The 22582-nt window shown below is 33.5% G+C and overlaps 1 protein-coding gene across 1 annotated transcript in view; it reads right to left on the bottom strand.

The window, feature by feature from the left end:
- The window catches only part of ABI3BP (ABI family member 3 binding protein), a 127761-nt gene that overhangs the window by 35588 nt on the left and 69591 nt on the right, over nt 1-22582 (bottom strand). Inside the window, exons 36-57 of the mRNA XM_029284589.1 lie at nt 22439-22507; nt 22007-22087; nt 21529-21597; nt 21101-21181; nt 20633-20701; nt 20201-20281; nt 16584-16664; nt 16121-16201; nt 15645-15713; nt 15261-15341; nt 14785-14853; nt 13346-13426; nt 8975-9055; nt 8500-8568; nt 8104-8184; nt 7199-7279; nt 6734-6802; nt 5823-5891; nt 5417-5497; nt 4545-4586; nt 3962-4030; nt 1029-1076 (exon numbers count right to left, since the gene is read on the bottom strand). Coding sequence (XP_029140422.1) covers nt 1029-1076; nt 3962-4030; nt 4545-4586; nt 5417-5497; nt 5823-5891; nt 6734-6802; nt 7199-7279; nt 8104-8184; nt 8500-8568; nt 8975-9055; nt 13346-13426; nt 14785-14853; nt 15261-15341; nt 15645-15713; nt 16121-16201; nt 16584-16664; nt 20201-20281; nt 20633-20701; nt 21101-21181; nt 21529-21597; nt 22007-22087; nt 22439-22507 — 1602 coding nt within the window. The remainder of the gene's footprint in view (nt 1-1028; nt 1077-3961; nt 4031-4544; nt 4587-5416; nt 5498-5822; nt 5892-6733; nt 6803-7198; nt 7280-8103; nt 8185-8499; nt 8569-8974; nt 9056-13345; nt 13427-14784; nt 14854-15260; nt 15342-15644; nt 15714-16120; nt 16202-16583; nt 16665-20200; nt 20282-20632; nt 20702-21100; nt 21182-21528; nt 21598-22006; nt 22088-22438; nt 22508-22582) is intronic.

The raw sequence follows: 22582 nt of genomic DNA, 5'->3' as shown, positions 1-22582 counted from the left end.
TAAAAATAATTCTCCTGAGGAGTGTCTTTCACTCCCAGTCAGTAAAAGTCAGTTTGAACCATAGATAGCCTGCTTTATTCTAGCTGTGTATTCCTGATTCTGTCACTAATGTGTGTGTTACATTCTAATCATTTATTACCTGAGGGCACTTTTCTACCTACATCTGTGTAACTTTGACTACTTCATGGGCAACTTCCAAATGCTGACAGTCACAACCACTTGTTGCTGGCACTGCCATCCTACTGCAGCAATGGTCAAGAGCTCACTTCTAATCCTCCACCCCAACTTGTCTCACCCACATTTTGACTTGTCACCTGAGCTGTTTCTAAATAGAAATATAATATTTCTTTCAGCTGAATGTCAGGCCTGAGTTCTGAAACAGCCTGAGACACAAGTATCATCCAGAACTGAAACCTGTTAGTTAGACAACTTGACGGAGACTTAAGACAGTCACCTATACATAACCATATTTATTCTTACTTATTCACTGTATCTTAAGAAGAGATATTAGTTGTTAGTTTTCTCACTGCAAGTGGAAAAATGAGAGTGGAATCAGGGATTCCATAAACACTTCCATAACTTTTCTTGCATTGAAACAAGTATCCTTTGCCAGCCTTGTAAGGCACAATTTTATGCCAGCAGACATTCCCGCAAGCTCATGAACTTGAGATTGCACTTAAACAATTGTCTTATTCAGGGCTTTTTTTCTCATAGAATGCCCAGAACGGAGTTACAGCACCTTTTTTGGATGGAACCTTATAGGGTAGGCAAAGCGGGTTGTATGACGTGTGTGAGTTCCGGCACTTTTTTTTTTTTTTTTTTTAGAAAAAAAGCACTGGTCTTATTCCACTACTGATACGTACTCTACGGCTACACAATTTAATAATAATTTGAAAAAGGCATTAATAATGAAGAATTTTAAATGAAAAGCTAATAGGATGATAAATGTGATAACATCTCACTAGATATAGAATTCTCATTATTTGAAATTTTTAAAACATCTGAAAATCTATAATTAAGTATATTACCTGTTGATGATTTTGCTTGTTCAGTTTTAAAAATAACCTCTTCTACATCTGCATCAACAATATCAATAAATAAAATAAAAAACATTCAGTATTATATTGTAAATAATTTGCAACCTAACATGAAAAATATATTTCGGTTTCATTCAGGTATAGCATTTAATGAAATATGCATATTTTATTAGATCAAGTTTCAGTAACAAGCTGGATCTGGAGCATAAGTATGTCTTCTGAGTATATGAAAAATAAACATTGATTAGACAGTTATTTTACTAATATACAGAGCACTGCACTCAGAGGCAAATAGATAATTTAGCTCTGTCTGTAACTTTTTAAACCAAATATTTATTTTCCCAGAATTGTGCTGAGAATTACCAGCCAGTGCTAGAAAAACATGCAATTGCTTTAAGAAAGGGTGAACAGGGGTACTCCACTCTATTCTTTTGCCTTTTTGAATACCAATCAATGTGCAGCTGTAATATACTGTATACTGGATTGTTTCTGATGCTCTTATTATGTATTTGCATATGTATGATCATTCCTTATTGTTATGAGCATAAAATGATAGAAATGCATTTGTTTGTTTAGAAAGATTTTATGAATGATGGGGAATATACAGATTGACTTTATTAGTTAGAATATAATTCTGATTCCATTTTGTATAACATATACTCATCCCAGAGTTAATTCCATTTACCTGAAACATTCTCAGACTGAAATATAGATGCTTGCCTTTTTTCCACCTACAATTGTAACTTTTTGAAGCTGCACTATGTGTATATCTAGCTTAATAACCATGGGGTGCAAACATTCATTAAACAAATTAGCACTTCCATCTATCAAAAATTATTGAGAAAGTATTTTCATCATCTAATTCTTGCAGTGAGCAATCATTAACATCCTTTAGTATCTGATTTTTTCCCTATATTATTTTCAGTGTAAAAATAAAACTACTGTACATTTCTTTAAGGGCATAGAATATTTTTCTTGCTGTTTTCAGTTAATGCTAATGAAAACATAATGTGATGCAATGGCAATATACTATAACATACAATACTATTAGGAGAACATATGATGCTGATTATACAGTATAGCTTGGATGTCTTAGATTTCTTTAAGTATTGAATCATACTCTCAGGAAAAGAATTCCAAGCTATGGCCAAAAAAATAAAACACCAACACGATCAATGTATTGACACAAGATAAATAGGGATTTACCATGCTAAGGCTGGGGCACTTAAGTGCTGGTCTGAGGTTTACATCCCTGGGCTGTATACACCCTTGGGCTGTATACTGACTGGCATATTTACCATGTGTGAACAAAGTGTATCTCATAGAATTTAAAAGACAAATAAAATTCTTGTATAAAATAGTTTAAATCTATGTGCAGATTAAAGGAATGGATTCAATGGCTACTGTTAATGATGACACTATTCAAACACAAAAGATCTTTGCAAGTCTTTTAAGTTGCATTTGTAGTAACAGACAGGGAAGAGGTGGTGGGCTTTCTATGGAAAGAAAACAACCAAAATCAGAAACCACCAAAGACCTCACTGTTCCTTCTAGAAAAGCTAAAGCTGTATCTTGTTCCCTGAAATACCATGTCTCCTTTTATGAATCCAAGCTGGCTACATTGATTATCAGAAGAGGCCCTTTTGAGAATCATCTCACTTTCAATAATTCACCTAGTTGGTTCTTTGGAAAGGGTGATAACATGCACACATCTCAAGTTATAATGTACATTTCCAGGAAGCACACTTGGCTTCCAATCTCCCAGGACTTAGTCATGAAAAACCAATTTTCCCACTAAATGTTTGTTAGTTGAACTGATTTAGATTCGAATAAAATTGATATAAAATTAATTGTTTTTTTATTTTTATGTTTTAAAATGTGTATTTTTATTCATGGTAAACACTGAATGTTGTATAAAAGATGGGGCATACATTTTAATAAATAAATAGATTTTAATGCATAGAAAAGCTGGGAAAAGAAATAAAATAGGCAATGTTTTATTTGGAAGTAATTATTGTGCCTGGGCAAAGATACTAAAATGAGGTTTTCTTACTAGAAATTCATTTGGCATAATTAGATTTAGAAATATTATTGTTATTGATATGAATCTAAATAACTACAAGCAAGAATATTTTTGCAAAATAGGACTTTCCTAACTTCCATATTTCCAAAGAAGCTTTTACAAGTTTCTAAGAAGTCACTTATAAAGTCTGAGAACACCCTATTTGATATTCAATACATTGATAGACTTACAGTTTCAGTGATAGATTTGTGGCTCAGATTGTAAATAAAAATGCCTCCATTTCATGCTAGAACACTGTTGGTTACCAGTCATTAGAGAAGAATTCTTTGCATAATTAAATACATATATAACTCTTATCTATAGACCTGGCTAGGGGTTTTAAAGTGGGATGTATTATGTTGCGGTGGTTCTTCTTCCTCTGAAGTTGGTTTTGGTGGATAAGAATGGTCTAGCTCTATGCTATCCCTGCTTCTTTTTAACATCTACATGAAATCAAGGGGGGTTGGTAAAACATCATCAGTATTCTGATGACACACTCAACTGTATAAATCTGTCCCCACTCAAACAAGTGAAAGTTGTTGAGGTTATGTCACGTGTCTGAAGACTATGGGTGTCTGAAGGGAAAAAATAAGTTTAGTTCAGTCCTACCCTGATTGAGTAGCTGTTGCTTTTGGTTCCATGAGAAGAGTATGGGCCAGATTTCCTATTATTGATTATTACTGATTGTTGTTTTTTTCTTGGATTACTTTCTCTTATAGACCTTTTAGAGACAAATTTAATAAAAAAGAACTCACTGCTAAAAGGACAAAACTAATAAAATTTTATTCTCAAATTACGTAGGTTTTTTTTAATGCAGACATTGACACATGTAGAGAATTTAAATAACAATATAGAATTTTACCAGATATTGGTAGTAGCAGTGGGTTGATTGTTGTTTTAGTGATGGAAATATGATGCTTGGTCTTTGCATCTGCAAAAGAAAAAAATATCTTCAAAATTATTAAGATGTAAATAAGGTCAGATCGGGCATTTTAAAATTGAAGGTGAAGATGAAAGTGAAGGTGAAGAAACATGCTGTGGATATGAAGTGTACAAAATCAGCCACACAAAAGGGTTGAGAAAGAGTAGGCTCAATACATACATAAAATTAGTGATTGATGAACATTTCAGGAGCCAGCTTAAAAAAGAAATGGAAATTACAAACACGTGGGAGTTCACTGCGTATAATATGGCCACTTCCAGCTATATTCACATGACTGAATCACTGTGCAAGAAAAGAAAGAAAAAGCAGTACTGTGGAAAAAATAAATAGAATGGTTAAAAGTCTTCCGTGCTAAATGACTAGCAAACCTAGAGAAAGGATGGGATTTAATGAAAAAAAAAAGATGATGTTAGATGATCTTACAGAAAAGAAAATGTAATGGATTTCTAAACAAGAAAGTAAAATAAGAAAATCAATCAGTGTGCCAGGAAAACACTATTACCTACTATTGGAAGTTCATTGCTAAACGTAATAGGTTCCAAAACTGTACCAGGGAAAAAAGGGAACTATTAGAATATGGAAAACCTTTAAGAATGGCTGTAACTACAGAACTAATTTACAAACAGAAAAAAATATTGTAGCTTTAAAGACAGAAATTTATACATAATCCTAGAAACTAAAATTAGAAACTGATAAAAATTAATGCATCTGAGCAAACATCTTCCAAAGTTGTGTTCAATCCAGAAAATCTCTATGTCTAAGTAGCTGCCAGGAATGTATAACCTACCTATCTTCTAAGAATCACACTGAAAACAATTTTATTGAATGTATAAACAATATGTAATTATCAGGATTAGTAAATGGAAGTTATGGCATGCTCAAGAGTTTACAAAGATAATTATAAGCCCCAGTTGAAAATAGAAAAAAAAAAACAACCAACCCAAAATAAATTCAGTAAGTCGAAATTGGACATGGTTATATCTATGTACCCCAAGATGCCTCAGAGGTGGTTCATAATTTTAATATTTTACAAATGTGAATCAGAAGTGTTGTATCATAAAATGCGTGACCTGAAGATGAAGAAATATATTATCTCAGATGTTTTTATTTTTCTATATGGACTATCATAGGAAGATTTAGTGTATAGGGTAGATGTCTTCAGATTATGAAGTTTACCTTTGTTCCCATTCTATAAAGGGGACATTCAGGGTGTTGTAGAACATTCAGTATTGGATCACAATATTTAGAATTTATATATTTTATAATTTCAAGGAAGTACTGACTTTATATTGCTATTGGATAAGATTATGCGAGATAGGTTCAAGAACTTCTTGTAGTAATACGGAAGGAAGTAAATAAAAAAAATCACTCTACCATGTTTCCTGTCTGGTACTTCTGAAAGGATATAGTCAGGTTCTTTAAATTTTGATGGAGCAGGGCTTGATTCATAGGAAGCTGAAAGGAAGTCAATCTAGATTTAAACTACATTCTGACAGGAAGATACAACTTTCAAAATACCATGTGTTATTAATCATATCATATGAAAGGATTTTGAACTGAAAAAGAGAGATTCTCAAAGGGTAATGGGGATTAAACCCTTGGGAAAATAAAGATCTAAGTAACACGAACAAAAGTGGATGGTCTGCTAATACTATGCATCGGTGTAGTGAAGCTCTTTATATGATCCAAAGGGATGTTTTAAAAAGTTATGTTCAATTGTATTATGAGGCAATAACAAACTGTATTTGATTTTACCTAACATATGACAAAATATAATTACCAGGTTTGGTAATTGGGAGTTCTGTTCTGGTCAAGATTTTAGGAAGATAATTATCATCCTCAGTTGAAACTGGAAAAAAGAAACAACCCCAAAATAAGTTCACATTGTCCATGTTGAAGGACATGGCTGCACCTATATATACAGTATGTCTAAGAAGTCTTTCATATTAAAATGGAATTGTTAGGCATGATCGTACTCTGAAGAAATATATTGTCTTAGATGGGTTTTAATCCTCCATAAAAGATAATCAAAGGAAATTTTGGTTTCTAGGATGTATTTTCTTCTGATTGGAAAGTGCACTTCCATTTTACTCAATGTTGTGGAACACTCATGGTTGAATAATATATGTAGAACATATGCACGTAATGATTTCCAGAATGTCTGGATTTCATAAACCCATTGGATAAGGTTACACTAGATAAATGCAAGAACTTATCTTGTAAAGTATCAGAACGTAGAACGTAAAAAAAAAATTCTACTATATATCATGTCTGGTATTTCAGCAATGATGTAGCCAGGAACTTTAAATTTTGGTGGAACAGGGCTTGATTCATAACAAACTGAAAGAAAGTTCAGTACAGAATTAGTCTGCATTCTGACAGGGAGATACAGGGTTCAAAAAACAATGTGATATTAATCTTGATGAAAGAATTTTGAACTGAGAAAGAAAGAATTATCAAAGGGTAATGAGTAATTTCAGGAAAATGAAAATCAAAGGTAGCATGAGAAGAAATATATGGTCTTCTAATACTAAGCATCTGTGTAATGACGTTCCACCTATGATCTGCGAGCATGTCTTTCAAAGTTCTGTTTGGTACAAAACCTGTTTCTAAACAGCTGCCAGGAGTGCATTTGCTACCAACGATCACTATGCATATAATTTTATCAAACATATGAAAATACATAATTACCAGGTTTGGTAATTGGACGTTCTGTTGTGGACAAGACTTTAGGAAGATAATTATAATCTTCAGTTGAAACTGAAAAAAAGCAAATAACCCCAAAATAAGTTCACTGCGTCCATATTGAAAAACATGTTTACACCTATGTACCCCATGTTGCCTACAAGTTCTTCTATCTTGAAATAGAAATGTTGTATAGGTCCTACAGTTAACTAATATATTGTCGTAGATTAATTTTAATCATCAGTGGAGGACCATCAATTTTGGTGTGCCTGGTCTGATATTTTCAGTTTTGAATGTGTACTTCTATTCCTTTTACACAGTTTTCTACAGTATTTATGATTGAATAAATATATTTAGAACTTAGGCATTTTATAACTTCAAGGAAGTATGGATTTTATGTTCATTTCAGGAAGGAATATACTAGATAAATTCCAGAGGTAGAAAGAAGCATGTACAAAAAAAGTTCTCTACCATGTTTCCTGTCCGGTACTTCTGGCATGATGTACTCGGGTTCTTTAAACTTTGGCGGAAGCAGGCTTGGTTTATAAGAAGCTGAAAGGAAGTCCAGTCTAGAATTAATCTACATTCTGATAAGAGGGTACAGTATTAAAAATACCATGTGACACTAGTCATATCTTAAGAAAGGATTTTGAACTGAAGAAGAATTCTGAAACTGTAAATCTCAATAAAATGAACACCAATAGTAGTACGAGAAAAAACAGATTGCCTGCTAATATTATGTATCTGTGTAGTGAAGCTCTACCTATGATACATCAGAATGTCTTTTAAACTTCTGTTCAGTCAAGAAACTATTTTCTTAAGGAGCCACCTAGAGTGCATTATCTACCAATAATCACACTGCATACATTTTTATGAAACGTATGAATACACATGATTACCAGGTTTGGTAATTAGCAGTTCTGGTGTGGTCAAGACTTTAGGAATACAATTATCATCCACAGTTGAAACTGGGAAAAAAGCAAAGAACCCAAAATAATTTCAAAATGTTCATATTGAAGGGCATGGTTTCACATATATATTGCAATTTGCCTAAGAGCTCTTTCATCTGAAAATGGAATTTTCAGGTGTGATCCTACTATGAAGAAATATAGAGTCTTAGAAGTATTTTAATTTTCCAGAGTTGAGCTTCAATGACAATTTTGGGTGGATGATCCACTGTCTTCTGGTTGGAAAGTGCACTTCGATTCCACTAAGTATGGTAGAGAATTCATTACTGAATGATGTACTTAGAACTGCATATAGTAATTTCCAAAATGTCTGTATTTCATAAACCCATTGGATAAAAGTACACTAGATAGATGCAAAAATGTATCTTGTAAATGAAAATAAAGTAGTACATAAAAAAATCACTCTACCATATTTTGTATCTGGTACTTCTGGTGTGATGTAGCTGGATTCTTTAAATGTTGATGGAACAGGGCTTGGTTTATAAGAAACTGAAAGGAAGTTCAGTATAGAGTTAGTATGCAATCTAACAGGGAGATACAGGGTTCTCAATACTGTGTGATATTAGTAATTTCTGATGGAAGAAAGAATTCTCAAAGGAATATGGGTAATTTCAGGAAAATGAACATCAAAAGAAGCATGACAAGAAACATATGGTTGTCTAATACTATGCATTTGTGTAATGAAGCTCTAGATATGATCTGCGGACATGTCTTTCAAATTCTGTTCAATGCAGAAACTCTGCATTCTCAGTAGCCTTATATATTAACAATCACTCCACATATAATTTTATCACACATAATTACCAGGTTTGGTAATTGGACGTTCTGTTGTGGTCAAGATTTTAGGAAGATAATTATCATCTTCAGTTGAAACTGGAAAAAAGAAACAACCCCAAAATAAATTCACAATATCCATATTGAAAGACATGGTTACACCTATACATGTCAAGGTACCTAACACCACTTTCATGTTAAAATGGAATTGTTGGGCATGACTGGACTATGAAGTGTATTGTCTTAGATGGTTTCAATCCTCTGTATAGGATGGCCAAAGGAAATTTTGGTTTGTAGGGTGTGTTGTATTCTTGTTGGAAAGTGCAATACCATTCTACTCAGTGAGGTAGAAAATTCATGATTAAATAATATACTTATAACATATTCAGGTAATGAGTTCCAGAGTGTATGGATTTCATAAACCCATTTCATAAGATTATACGATATAGATTCATAACTTATCTACTTAAAGAACAGGAAATAGTACGTTAAAAAGTCACTCTACCATGTTTCCTTTCTGGTACTTCTGGAAGGATATAGCCAGGTTCCTTAACGTTGGAAGGAATGGAGGTTGGTTCATAAGAAACTGAAAGGAAGTTATGTCTAGCATTAATCTACATTATGACTGGTAGATATAGGATTCAAAATACTGTATGATACTAATTGTAACTTATGAAAGGATTTTGAACTGAAGAAGAAAGACTTCTCAAACTGTAACAGGAGTCAAAATAAAAGTCTAAAGTAGCATGAAAATAGTGGATGTTCTTCAAATACTATCCATATCTATAGCAAAACTGCGTATGATCTGCAGACATGTCTTTTGAACTTATTTTCAGTCCAGAAACTTCTTGTTTTTAAGTAGCCACTGGAAGTGCATTATCTTTCAACAATCACACTTTAATCATTGGATAAGTTTACATTCAATAGATGGAAGAACTTATCTTGTAATGGATCAGAAAGTAGTACATAAAATAGTCACTCTACCATGTTTCCTGTCTGGTACTTCTAGCAGGATATAGTCAGGTTCCTTAACTTTGGAAGGAGTGGAGGTTGGTTCATAAGAAACTGAAAGGAAGTCATATCTAGAATTAATCTACATTTGGACAGGGCAGTACATGAATTCAAAATACTGTATGATACTAATTGTTACTTATGAAAGGATTTTGAACGGAAGAAGAAAGACTTTTCAAAGTGTAATGAGGGTCCAACCTTGGGAAAATAAAGATCTAAAACAGGATGAAAAAAAGAGTCTCTGTAGTGAAGGACTGCATATGATCTGCTGGGATGTCTTTGAAAGTTCTGTCCAATCCAGAAATCCTTCTGTCTAGGTAGCCTTGGGGAACGTATTATTAGTTAGCAAACAAGCTAAAATTTTTACCAAAGAAATGAGAACTGAGCTTGGCTTGTAAGAAACTGAAAGGAAGACCATTTTAGAATTAATCTACATTATGATAGGGAGAAGGAAGAATTCCCAAGGACTAAATCATAATAAAATGAACCCAAAAAGTAGCATCAGAAAAAATGTAGTCTGGAAATACTATGCATCTATGCATGAAGTTCTGCTAATGATCCTTTCAAATTCTGTTCAGTGCAGAAACTCCTTGTTTCTAAATAGTTGCCATGAGTGCATTATCTATCAACAATCACTCCACATATAATTTTATCAAACATATGAGAATGTATAATTACCAGATTTGGTAATTGGATATTTTGTTGTAGTCAAGACTTTAGGGAGATAATTATCATCTTCAGTTGAAACTGGAAAAAAGGAAATGACTGCAAAATAAGTTCACACTGTCCATATTGGAGGACATGGTTACACCTATGTACCCCAAGTTGCCTATAAGTCCTTGAAATATAGTAGTCGTACATAGTCCTACAATTAACTAATATATTGTTGTAGATGAATTTTAATCCTTTAATGTACCACCATCAAAGAAAATTTTGGTATGCCTGGTCTGATTTCAATAAACATTTCTATTCCTTGTTATAAATGAATAATTTTATATAGTTTTCTACAGCATTAATTATAGAATGAATATATTTAGAACTTATGAATTTTATAATTTCAAGGAAGTCTGGATTTCATATTCATTTCAGAAAGGAACAGATTAGAATAATACTAGATGGTAGAAAGAAGCATGAAAAAAATAGTCACTCTACCATGTTTCCTGTCTGGTACTTCTGGCATGATGTACTCGGGTTCTTTAAACTTTGGCGGAACCGGGCTTGGTTTATAAGAAGCTGAAAGGAAGTCCAGTCTAGAATTAAACTACATTCTGACAGCGAGGTACAGGATTAAAAATACCATGTGACACTAGTCATTTCTTAAGAAAGGATTTTGAATTGAAGATGAAAGAATTTTCAAACAGTAAATCTCAACAAAATGAACACTAAAAGTACCATGACAAAAAACAGATTACTTGCTAATAATATGCATCAGTGTAGTGAAGCTCTACTTATGATACATCAGAATGTCATTCAAAGTCATTCAATCCAGAAACTATTTTCCTAAGGAGCCACCAAGAGTGCATTATCTACCAATAAGTATACTGTATATATTTTTATCAAACATATGAGAACACATGATTACCAGATTTGGTAATTAGTAGTTCTGGCGTGGTGAAGACTTTAGGAACATAATTATCATCCTCAGTTGAAACTAGAAAAAAACAAAGAACCCAAAATAATTTCAAAAGGTTCATATTGAAGGGCATGGTTTCACATATATATTGCAATTTGCCTAAGAGCTCTTCCATCTGAAAATGGAATTTTCAGGTGTGATCCTACTATGAAGAAATATAGAGTCTTAGAAGTATTTTAATTTTCCATAGTTGATCTTCAAGGACAATTTTGGGGGGATGATCCACGGTCTTCTGGTTGAAAAGTGCACTTCGATTCCACTATATGTTGTAGAGAATTCATGAGTGAATAATGTACTTAGAACTGCATATAGTAATTTCCAAAATGTCTGTATTTCGTAAACCCATTGGATAAAAGTACACTAGATAGATGCAAAAACTTATTTTGTAAACGAAAATAAAGTAGTACATAAAAAAATCACTCTACCATGTTTTGTGTCTGGTACCTCTGGTGGGATGTAGCTGGGTTCTTTAAATGTTGATGGAAGAGGGCTTGGTTTATAAGAAACTGAAAGGAAGTTCAGTATAGAATTAGTCTGCAATCTGACAGGGAGATACAGGGTTCTCAATACTGTGTGATATTAGTCATTCCTGACAAAAGAATTTCGAACTGAGGAAGAATGAATTCTCAAAGGAAAATGGGTAATTTCAGGAAAATGAACATCAAAAGAAGCATGACAAGAAACATATGGTTGTCTAATACTATGCATTTGTGTAATGAAGCTCTAGATATGATCTGTGTTCATGTCTTTCAAATTCTGTTCAATGCAGAAACTCTGCATTTCTAAGCAGCCACCAAGAGTGCATTATATATTAACAATCACTCCACATATAATTTTATCACACATAATTACCATGTTTGGTAATTGGATGTTCTGTTGTGGTCAAGACTTTAGGAAGATAATTATCATCTTCAGTTGAAACTGGAAAAAAGAAACAACCGCAAAATAAGTTCACAGTGTCCATATTGAAGGACATGGTTACACCTATACATGTCAAGGTACCTAACACCTCTTTCATGTTAAAATGGAATTGTTGGGCATGACTGGACTATGAAGTGCATTGTCTTAGATAGTTTCAATCCTCTGTACAGGATGGCCAAAGGAAATTTTGGTTTGTAGGGTGTGCTGTATTCTTGTTGGAAAGTGCAATACCATTCTACTCAGTGGGGTAGAAAATTCATGATTGAATAATATACTTATAACGTATTCAGGTAATGAGTTCCAGAGTGTATGGATTTCATAAATCCATTTCATAAGATTATACGATATAGATTCATAATTTATCTAGTTAAGGATTAGGAAATAGTGCGTTAAAAAAATCACTCTACCATGTTTCCTTTCTGGTACTTCTGGCAGGATATAGTCAGGTTCCTTAACGATGGAAGGAATGGAAGTTGGTTCATAAGAAACTGAAAGGAAGTTATGTCTAGCGTTAATCTACTTTTTGACTGGTAGATATTCAAATTCTTTGTAATACTAATCATTTATATGAAAGGATTTTGAACTGAAGAAGAAAGACTTCTCAAAGTGTAATGACAGTCAAAATAAAAGTCTAAAGTAGCATGAAAAAGTAGATGTTCTCCAAATACTATCCATCTCTATAGCAAAACTCTGTGTATGATCTGGAGGCATGTCTTTTGAACTTATTTTCTATCTAGAAACTTCTTTTTTCTAAGTAGCCACTGGAAGTGCACTATCTTTCAACAATCACACTTTAAACATTTTTATCAAGATATGAGAACACATAATTGCCAGGTTTGGAAATTGGGAGTTCTGATGTTTTAAATACTTTAGGAAGATAATTATCATCTTCATTTGAAACTGGAACAAAACAAAGAACCTCAAAATAATTTCACAATGTCCATACTGAAGCACATGGTTCCATCTTTATATGTCAAGTTGACTAACACCTCTTTTCATCTTAGCATAGAATTGTTAGGCATGACCCTGCTATGAAAAACAAAATGACTTACAAGGATTTTAATTTTCCATTCTGAGGATCAAGAGAAATTTTGGGTTGTAAGGAGTGCCATTTTCTGGCTGGAAAGTGCACTTATATTCTATTTAGTGTTGTAGCACATTCATAATTGAATAATATACTTGGAATTTATGCATGTAATGATTTCCAGAATTTTTGGATTTTGTAAGCTCATTGGATAAGATTACATTCGATAGATGTAAGAACTTATGTTGTAATGGATCAGAAAGTAGTACATAAAAAAGTCACTCTACCATGTTTCCTGTCTGGTACTTCTGGCAGGATGTAGTCAGGTTCCTTAACTTTGGAAGGAATGGAGGTTGGTTCATAAGAAACTGAAAGGAAGTCAGTTCTAGAATTAATCTACATTTGGACAGGGCAGTACATGAATTCAAAATACTGTATGATACTAATTGTAACTTATGAAAGGATTTTGAACGGAAGAAGAAAGACTTTTCAAAGTGTAATGGGAGTCCAACCTTGGGAAAATAAAGATCTAAAACAGCATGAAAAAAAGAAGCTTGTAGCAAAGGACTACATATGATCTGCTGGGATGTCTTTGAAAGTTCTGTCCAATCCAGAAATCCTTCTGTCTAGGTAGCCTTGGGGAATGTATTATTAGTTAGCAAACAAGCTAAAACTTTTACCAAAGAAATGAGAACTGAGCTTGGCTTGTAAGAAACTGAAAGGAAGACCATTTTAGAATTAATCTACATTATGATAGGGGGAAGAAAGAATTCCCAAGGACTAAATCATAATAAAATGAACCCAAAGAGTAGCATCAGAAAAAATGTAGTCAGCTAATACTATGCATCTATACAATAAACCTCTGCTAATGATCCTTTGGAATTCTGTTCAGTGCAGAAACTCCTTGTTTCTAAACAGTTGCCATGAGTGCATTATCTATCAATAATCACTCCACATATAATTTTATCAAACATATGAGAACATATAATTACCAGATTTGGTAATTGGACGTTTTGTTGTAGTCAAGACTTTAGGAAGATAAATACCATCTTCAGTTGAAATTAGAAAAAAGAAAACGACCGTAAAATAAGCTTGGTTTATAAGAAGCTGAAAGAAAGTCCAGTCTAAAATTAATCTACATTTGACAGGGTGATATAGGATTCAAGACACAGTGTGATAATAAACTTATGAAAAGATTTTCAACTGAAGAAGAAATAGTTCTCAAAGCCTAAGGGGACTTAAACCTTTGGAAAATATAAATCTAAAGTAGCATGAAAAAATGAGGATATTCCATGAATACTATGCATGTCTAAAGCTCTGCATATGGTTTCGGGTTCTTTAAACTTTGGCAAAACCAGGCTTGGTTTATAAGAAGCTGAAAGGAAGTCCAGTCTAGAATTAAACTACATTCTGACAGGGAGGTACAGGATTAAAAATACCATGTGACACTAGTCATATCTCAAGAATGGATTTTGAATTGAAGGTGAAAGAATTCTCAAACAGTAAATCTCAACAAAGTGAACACTAAAAGTACCATGACAAAAAACAGATTACCTGCTAATAACATGCATCAGTGTAGTAAAGCGCTACTTATGATACATCAGAATGTCATTCAAAGTTCTATTCAATCCAGAAATTATTTTCGTAAGGAGCCACCAAGAGTGCATTATCAACCAATAATCATACTGTATATATTTTCATCAAACATATGAGAACACATGATTACCAGATTCAGTAATTATCAGTTCTGGCGTGGTCAAGACTTTAGGAAGATAATTATCATCCTCAATGGAAACTAGAAAAAAACAAAGAACCCAAAATAATTTCAAAAGGTTCATATTGAAGGGCATGGTTTCACATATATATTGCAATTTGCCTAAGAGCTCTTCCATCTGAAAATGCAATTTTGAGGCATGATCCTACTATGAAGCAATATAGAGTCTTAGAAGTATTTTAAATTTCCATAGTTGATCTTCAAGGACAAATTTGGGTGGACCATCTCCGGTCTTCTGGTTGAAAAGTGCACTTCGATTCCACTAAATGTTGTAGAGAATTCATGATTGAATAATGTACTTAGAACTGCATATAGTAATTTCCAAAATATCTGTATTTCGTAAACCCATTGGATAAAAGTACACTAGATAGATGCAAAAATTTATCTTGCAAACAAAAATAAAGTAGTACATAAAAAAATCACTCTACCATGTTTTGTGTCTGTTACTTCTGGTGAGATGTAGCTGGGTTCTTTAAATGTTGATGAAACAGGGCTTGGTTTATAAGAAACTGAAAGGAAGTTCAGTATAGAATTAGTCTGCAATCTGACAGGGAGATACAGGGTTCTCAATATTGTGTGATATTAGTCATATCTGGTAATGGTAATTTCAGGAAAATGAACATCAAAGTAGCATGACAAGAAACATATGGTTGTCTAATACTATGCATCTGTTTAATGATGCTCTAGATATGATCTGCGGACATGTCTTTCAAATTCTATTCAATGCAGAAACTCTGCGTTTCTAAGCAGCTGCCAGGAGGGCATTATCTACCAACAATCACTCCACATATAATTTTATCAAACATAATTACCATGTTTGGTAATTGGACGTTCTGTTGTGGTCACGATTTTAGGAAGATAATTATCATCTTCAGTTGAAACTGGAAAAAAGAAACAACCCCGAAATAAGTTCACAATATCCATATTGAAAGACATGGTTACACCAATACATGTCAAGGTACCTAACACCTCTTTCATGCTAAAATGGAATTGTTGGGCATGACTGGACTATGAAGTGTATTGTCTTAGATAGTTTCAATCCTCTGTACAGGATGGCCAAAGGAAATTTTGGTTTGTAGGGTGTGCTGTATTCTTGCTGGAATGTGCAATACCCTTCTACTCAGTGGGGTAGAAAATTCATGATTGAATAATATACTTATAACGTATTCAGGTAATGAGTTCCAGGGTGTCTGGATTTCATAAATCCATTTCATAAGATTATACGATATAGATTCATAACTTATCTACTTAAAGAACAGGAAATAGTACGTTAAAAAAGTCACTCTACCATGTTTCCTTTCTGGTACTTCTGGAAGGATATAGCCAGGTTCCTTAACGTTGGAAGGAATGGAGGTTGGTTCATAAGAAACTGAAAGGAAGTTATGTCTAGCATTAATCTACATTTTGATTGGTAGATATAGGATTCAAAATACTGTATGATACTAATTGTAACTTCTGAAAGGATTTTGAACTGAAGAAGAAAGACTTCTCAAACTGTAACAGGAGTCAAAATAAAAGTCTAAAGTAGCATGAAAATACTATCCATATCTATAGCAAAACTCTGAGTATGATCTGCAGACATGTCTTTTGAACTTATTTTCAGTCCAGAAACTTCTCGTTTCTAAGTAGCCACTGGAAGTGCATTATCTTTCAACAATCACACTTTAATCATTGGATAAGATTACATTCAATAGATGCAAGAACGTATCTTGTAATGGATCAGAAAGTAGTACATAAAAAAGTCACTCTACCATGTTTCCTGTCTGGTACTTCTGGCAGGATGTAGTCAGGTTCCTTAACTTTGGAAGGAATGGAGGTTGGTTCATAAGAAACTGAAAGGAAGTCAGTTCTAGAATTAATCTACATTTGGACAGGGCAGTACATGAATTCAAAATACTGTATGATACTAATTGTAACTTATGAAAGGATTTTGAACAGAAGAAGAAAGACTTTTCAAAGTGTAACAGGAGTCCAACCTTGGGAAAATAAAGATCTAAAATAGCATGAAAAAAAGAATCTCTGTAGTGAAGGACTGCATATGATCTGCTGGGATGTCTTTGAAAGTTCTGTCCAATCCAGAAATCCTTCTGTCTAGGTAGCCTTGGGGAATGTATTATTAGTTAGCAAACAAGCTAATTTTTTTACCAAAGAAATGAGAACTGAGCTTGGCTTGTAAGAAACTGAGAGGAAGAACATTTTAGAATTAATCTACATTATGATAGGGAGAAGAAAGAATTCCCAAGGACTAAATCATAATAAAATGAACCCAAAAAGTAGCATTAGAAAAAATGTAGTCAGCTAATATTATGCATCTATGCAATAAACCTCTGCTAATGATCCTTTCGAATTCTGTTCAGTGCAGAAACTCCTTGTTTCTAAACAGTTGCCATGAGTGCATTATCTATCAATAATCACTCCACATATAATTTTATCAAACATATGAGAACATATAATTACCAGATTTGGTAATTGGACGTTTTGTTGTAGTCAAGACTTTAGGAAGATAATTACCATCTTCAGTTGAAACTAGAAAAAAGAAAACGACCGCAAAATAAGTTCACACTGTCCATATTGAAGGACATGATTACACCCATGTACCCCAAGTTGCCTATAAGTCCTTGAAATAGAGTAGTCATACATAGTCCTACAATTAACTAATATATTGTTGTAGATGAATTTTAATCCTTTAATGTAGCACCATCAAAGAAAATTTTGTTATATGCCTGGTCTGATTTGAATAAATACTTCTATTCCTTTTTATATATGAATAATTTTATATAGTTTTCTACAGCATTAATGATGGAATTAGTATAATTAGAACTTACAAATTTTATAATTTCAAGGAAGTCTAGATTTTATGTTCATTTCAGAAAGGAACAGAGTAAAGTAATACTATGTGGTAGAAAGAAGCATGTAAAAAAAAGTCACTCTGCCATGTTTCCTGTCTGGTATTTCTGGCATGATGTACTCGGGGTCTTTAAACTTTGGCGGAACTGGGCTTGGTTTATAAGAAGTTCCTAAGGATCCACTAAGAGTGCATTAGCTACCAATAATCATACTGTATATATTTTTATCAAATATATGAAAACACATGATTACCAGATATGGTCTAAAGCTCTGTATATGGTTTGGGGCAAGTCTTTAGAAGTTATGTTCAATCAGAAGCTCCATGTTTCTAAGTAGCCACCAAGAGTGCAATTTCTACCAACAATCACACTGTATACATTTTTGTCAAACATACGAGAACACATACACTTCCTCCTATCTTGAAATAGTGCATAGTCCTACAATTAACTAATATACTGTCTTAGATGAATTTTAAATCTCAGTAGAGGACCATCAAGGAAGACTTTGGTGTCTGGTCTGATATCTTCAAGTTTGAATGAGTACTTTGGTTCCTTTTTATACAGTTTTGTACAACATTCATGATTGAATGAATTTATTTGGAACTTACACATCTTATAACTTCAAGGAAGTCTGGATTTCATATTCATTTGAGAAAGGAACAGAGTACTATAATACTAGGTGGTAAAAAGAAGTATGAAAAAAAGTCACTCTACCATGTTTCCTGTCTGGTACTTCTGGCATGATGTACTCGGGTTCTTTAAACTTTGGCGTAACCGGGCTTGGTTTATAAGAAGCTGAAAGGAAGTCCAGTCTAGAATTAAACTACATTCTGACAGGCAGGTACAGGATTAAAAATACCATGTGACACTAGTCATATCTTAAGAATGGATTTTGAATTGAAGATGAAAGCATTTTCAAACAGTAAATCTCAACAAAATGAACACTAAAAGTAGCATGACAAAAAACAGATTGCCTGCTAATAATATGCATCTGTGTAGTGAAGCTCTACCTATGATACCTCAGAATGTCATTCAAAGTTCTGTTCAATCCAGAAATTATTTTCTTAAGGAGCCACTAAGACTGCATTATCTACCAACAAGCATACTGTATATATTTTTTATCAAACATATGAGAACACATGATTACCAGATTCGGTAATTAGCAGTTCTGGCGTGGTCAAGACTTTAGGAACATAATTGTCATCTTCAGTTGAAACTGGAAAAAAGCAAACAACCCCAAAATAAGTTCACAGTGTCCATGTTGAAGGACATGGTTACACCTATATACGCCAAGTTGCCTACACATCCTTATATCTTGAAATAAAAATGTACATAGTCCTACAATTAACTAATATACTGTCTTAGATGAATTTTAAATCTCAGTAGAGGACCATCAAGAAAAATTTTGGTGTGGTCGGTCTGATATCTTCAAGTTTGAATGTGTACTTTGGTTCCTTTTTATACAGTTTTGTACAACATTCATGATTGAATGAATTTATTTGGAACTTACACATCTTATAACTTCAAGGAAATCTGGATTTCATATTCATTTCAGAAAGGAACAGAGTAGAATAATACTAGATGGTGTAAAGAAGCATGAAAAAAAAGTCACTCTACCATGTTTCCTGTCTGGTACTTCTGGCATGATGTACTCGGGTTCTTTAAACTTTGGCGGAACCGGGCTTGGTTTATAAGAGGCTGAAAGGAAGTCCAGTCTAAAATTAATCTACATTTGACAGGGTGATAGGATTCAAGATACAGTGTGATACTAAACCTATGAAAGGATTTTCAACTGAAGAAGAAATAATTCTCAAAGGCTAAGGGGACTTAAGCCATGAAAAAATATAGATCTAAAGTAGCATAAAAAATGTGGATGTTCCCCAAATATTATGCATGTCTAAAGCTCTGCATATGGTATGGGGCATGTCTTTAGAAGATATGTTCAATCAGAAGCTCCATGTTTCTAAGTAGCCACCAAGAGTGCAATTTCTACCAACAATCACATTGTATATATTTTTGTCAAACATACGAGAACACATAAATACTGGGTTTGGTAATTGGAAGTTCTGTTGTGGTCAAGACATTAGAAAGATAATTATCATCTTCAGTTGAAACTGAAAAAAGCAAACAACCCCAAAATAAGTTCACAGTGTCCACATTGAAGGACATGGTTACACCTACAGTATGTACCCCAGGTTGCCTATATGTCCTTCTATCTTGAAATAGAAATGTTGTATATAGTCCTACACCTAACTAATATACTGTCTTAGATGAATTTTAAATCTCAGTAGAGGACCATCAAGAAAAATCTTGGTGTGGTCGGTCTGATATCTTCAAGTTTGAATGTGTACTTTTGTTCCTTTTTATACAGTTTTGTACAACATTCATGATTGAATGAATTTATTTGGAACTTATACATTTTATAACTTCAAGGAAATCTGGATTTCCTATTCATTTCAGAAAGGAACAGAGTAGAATAATACTAGATGGTGGAAAGAAGCATGTAAAAAAAGTCACTCTACCATGTTTTCTGTCTGGTACTTCTGGCATGATGTACTCAGGTTCTTTAAACTTTGGCAGAACCGGGCTTGGTTTATAAGAAGCTGAAAGGAAGTCCAGTCTAGAATTAAACTACATTCTGACAGGCAGGTACAGGATTAAAAATACCATGTGACACTAGTCATATCTTAAGAATGGATTTTGAATTGAAGGTGAAAGAATTTTCAAACAGTAAATCTCAACAAAATGAACACTAAAAGTAGCATGACAAAAAACAGATTGCCTGCTAATAATATGCATCTGTGTAGTGAAGCTCTACCTATGATACATCAGAATGTCATTCAAAGTTCTGTTCAATCCAGAAATTATTTTATTAAGGAGCCACTAAGAGTGCATTATCTACCAATAAGCATAATGTATATATTTTTATCAAACATATGAGAACACATGATTACCAGATTCGGTAATTAGCAGTTCTGGCGTGGTCAAGACTTTAGGAACATAATTGTCATCTTCAGTTGAAACTGAAAAAAACAAACAACCCCAAAATAAGTTCACAGTGTCCATGTTGAAGGACATGGTTACACCTATATACGCCAAGTTGCCTACACATCCTTATATCTTGAAACAGAAATGTACATAGTCCTACAGTTAACTAATATACTGTCTTAGATGAATTTTAAATCTCGTAGAGGACCATCAAGGAAATTTTTGGTGTGTCTGGTCTGATGTCTTCAAGTTTGAATGTGTACTTTGGTTCCTTTTTAAACAGTTTTGTACAGCATTCATGATTGAATGAATTTATTTGGAACTTACACATCTTATAACTTCAAGGAAGTCTGGATTTCATATTCATTTGAGAAAGGAACAGAGTAGTATAATACTAGATGGTGTAAAGAAGCATGAAAAAAAAGTCACTCTACCATGTTTCCTGTCTGGTACTTCTGGCATGATGTACTCGGGTTCTTTAAACTTTGGCGGAACCGGGCTTGGTTTATAAGAAGCTGAAAGGAAGTCCAGTCTAAAATTAATCTACATTTGACAGGGTGATAGGATTCAAGATACAGTGTAATACTAAACCTATGAAAGGATTTTCAACTGAAGAAGAAATAATTCTCAAAGGCTAAGGGGACTTAAACCATGGGAAAATATAGATCTAAAGTAGCATAAAAAATGTGGATGTTCCCCAAATATTATGCATGTCTAAAGCTCTGCATATGGTTTGGGGCATGCCTTTAGAAGATATGTTCAATCAGAAGCTACATGTTTCTAAGTAGCCACCCAGAGTGCAATTTCTACCAACAATAACACTGTATACATTTTTGTCAAACATACGAGAACACATAAATACCGGGTTTGGTAATTGGAAGTTCTGTTGTGGTCAAGACATTAGGAAGATAATTATCATCTTCAGTTGAAACTGAAAAAAGCAAACAACCCCAAAATAAGTTCACAGTGTCCACATTGAAGGACATGGTTACACCTACAGTATGTACCCCAGGTTGCCTATATGTCCTTCTATCTTGAAATAGAAATGTTGTATATAGTCCTACATTTAACTAATATACTGTCTTAGATGAATTTTAAATCTCAGTAGAGGACCATCAAGGAAAATCTTGGTGTGGTCTGGTCTGATATCTTCAAGTTTGAATGTGTACTTTGGTTCCTTTTTATACAGTTTTGTACAACATTCATGATTGAATGAATTTATTTGGAACTTATACATTTTATAACTTCAAGGAAATCTGGATTTCCTATTCATTTCAGAAAGGAAGAGAGTAGAATAATACTAGATGGTGGAAAGAAGCATGTAAAAAAAGTCACTCTACCATGTTTTCTGTCTGGTACTTCTGGCATGATGTACTCGGGTTCTTTAAACTTTGGCGGAACCGGGCTTGGTTTATAAGAAGCTGAAAGGAAGTCCAGTCTAGAATTAAACTACATTCTGACAGCGAGGTACAGGATTAAAAATACCATGTGACATTAGTCATATCTTAAGAATGGATTTTGAATTGAAGATGAAAGCATTTTCAAACAGTCAATCTCAACAAAATGAACACTAAAAGTAGCATGACAAAAAACAGATTGCCTGCTAATAATATGCATCTGTGTAGTGAAGCTCTACCTATGATACCTCAGAATGTCATTCAAAGTTCTGTTCAATCCAGAAATTATTTTCTTAAGGAGCCACTAAGAGTGCATTATCTACCAATAAGCATAATGTATATATTTTTATCAAACATATGAGAACACATGATTACCAGATTCGGTAATTAGCAGTTCTGGCGTGGTCAAGACTTTAGGAACATAATTGTCATCTTCAGTTGAAACTGGAAAAAGCAAACAACCCCAAAATAAGTTCACAGTGTCCATGTTGAAGGACATGGTTACACCTATATATGCCA

This window comes from Protobothrops mucrosquamatus, unplaced genomic scaffold (assembly GCF_001527695.2).
Source record: "Protobothrops mucrosquamatus isolate PMUCROS unplaced genomic scaffold, P.Mucros_1.0 scaffold_137, whole genome shotgun sequence".
Lineage (NCBI taxonomy): Eukaryota > Metazoa > Chordata > Lepidosauria > Squamata > Viperidae > Protobothrops > Protobothrops mucrosquamatus.
This window is presented reverse-complemented; position numbering and strand designations above follow the sequence as displayed.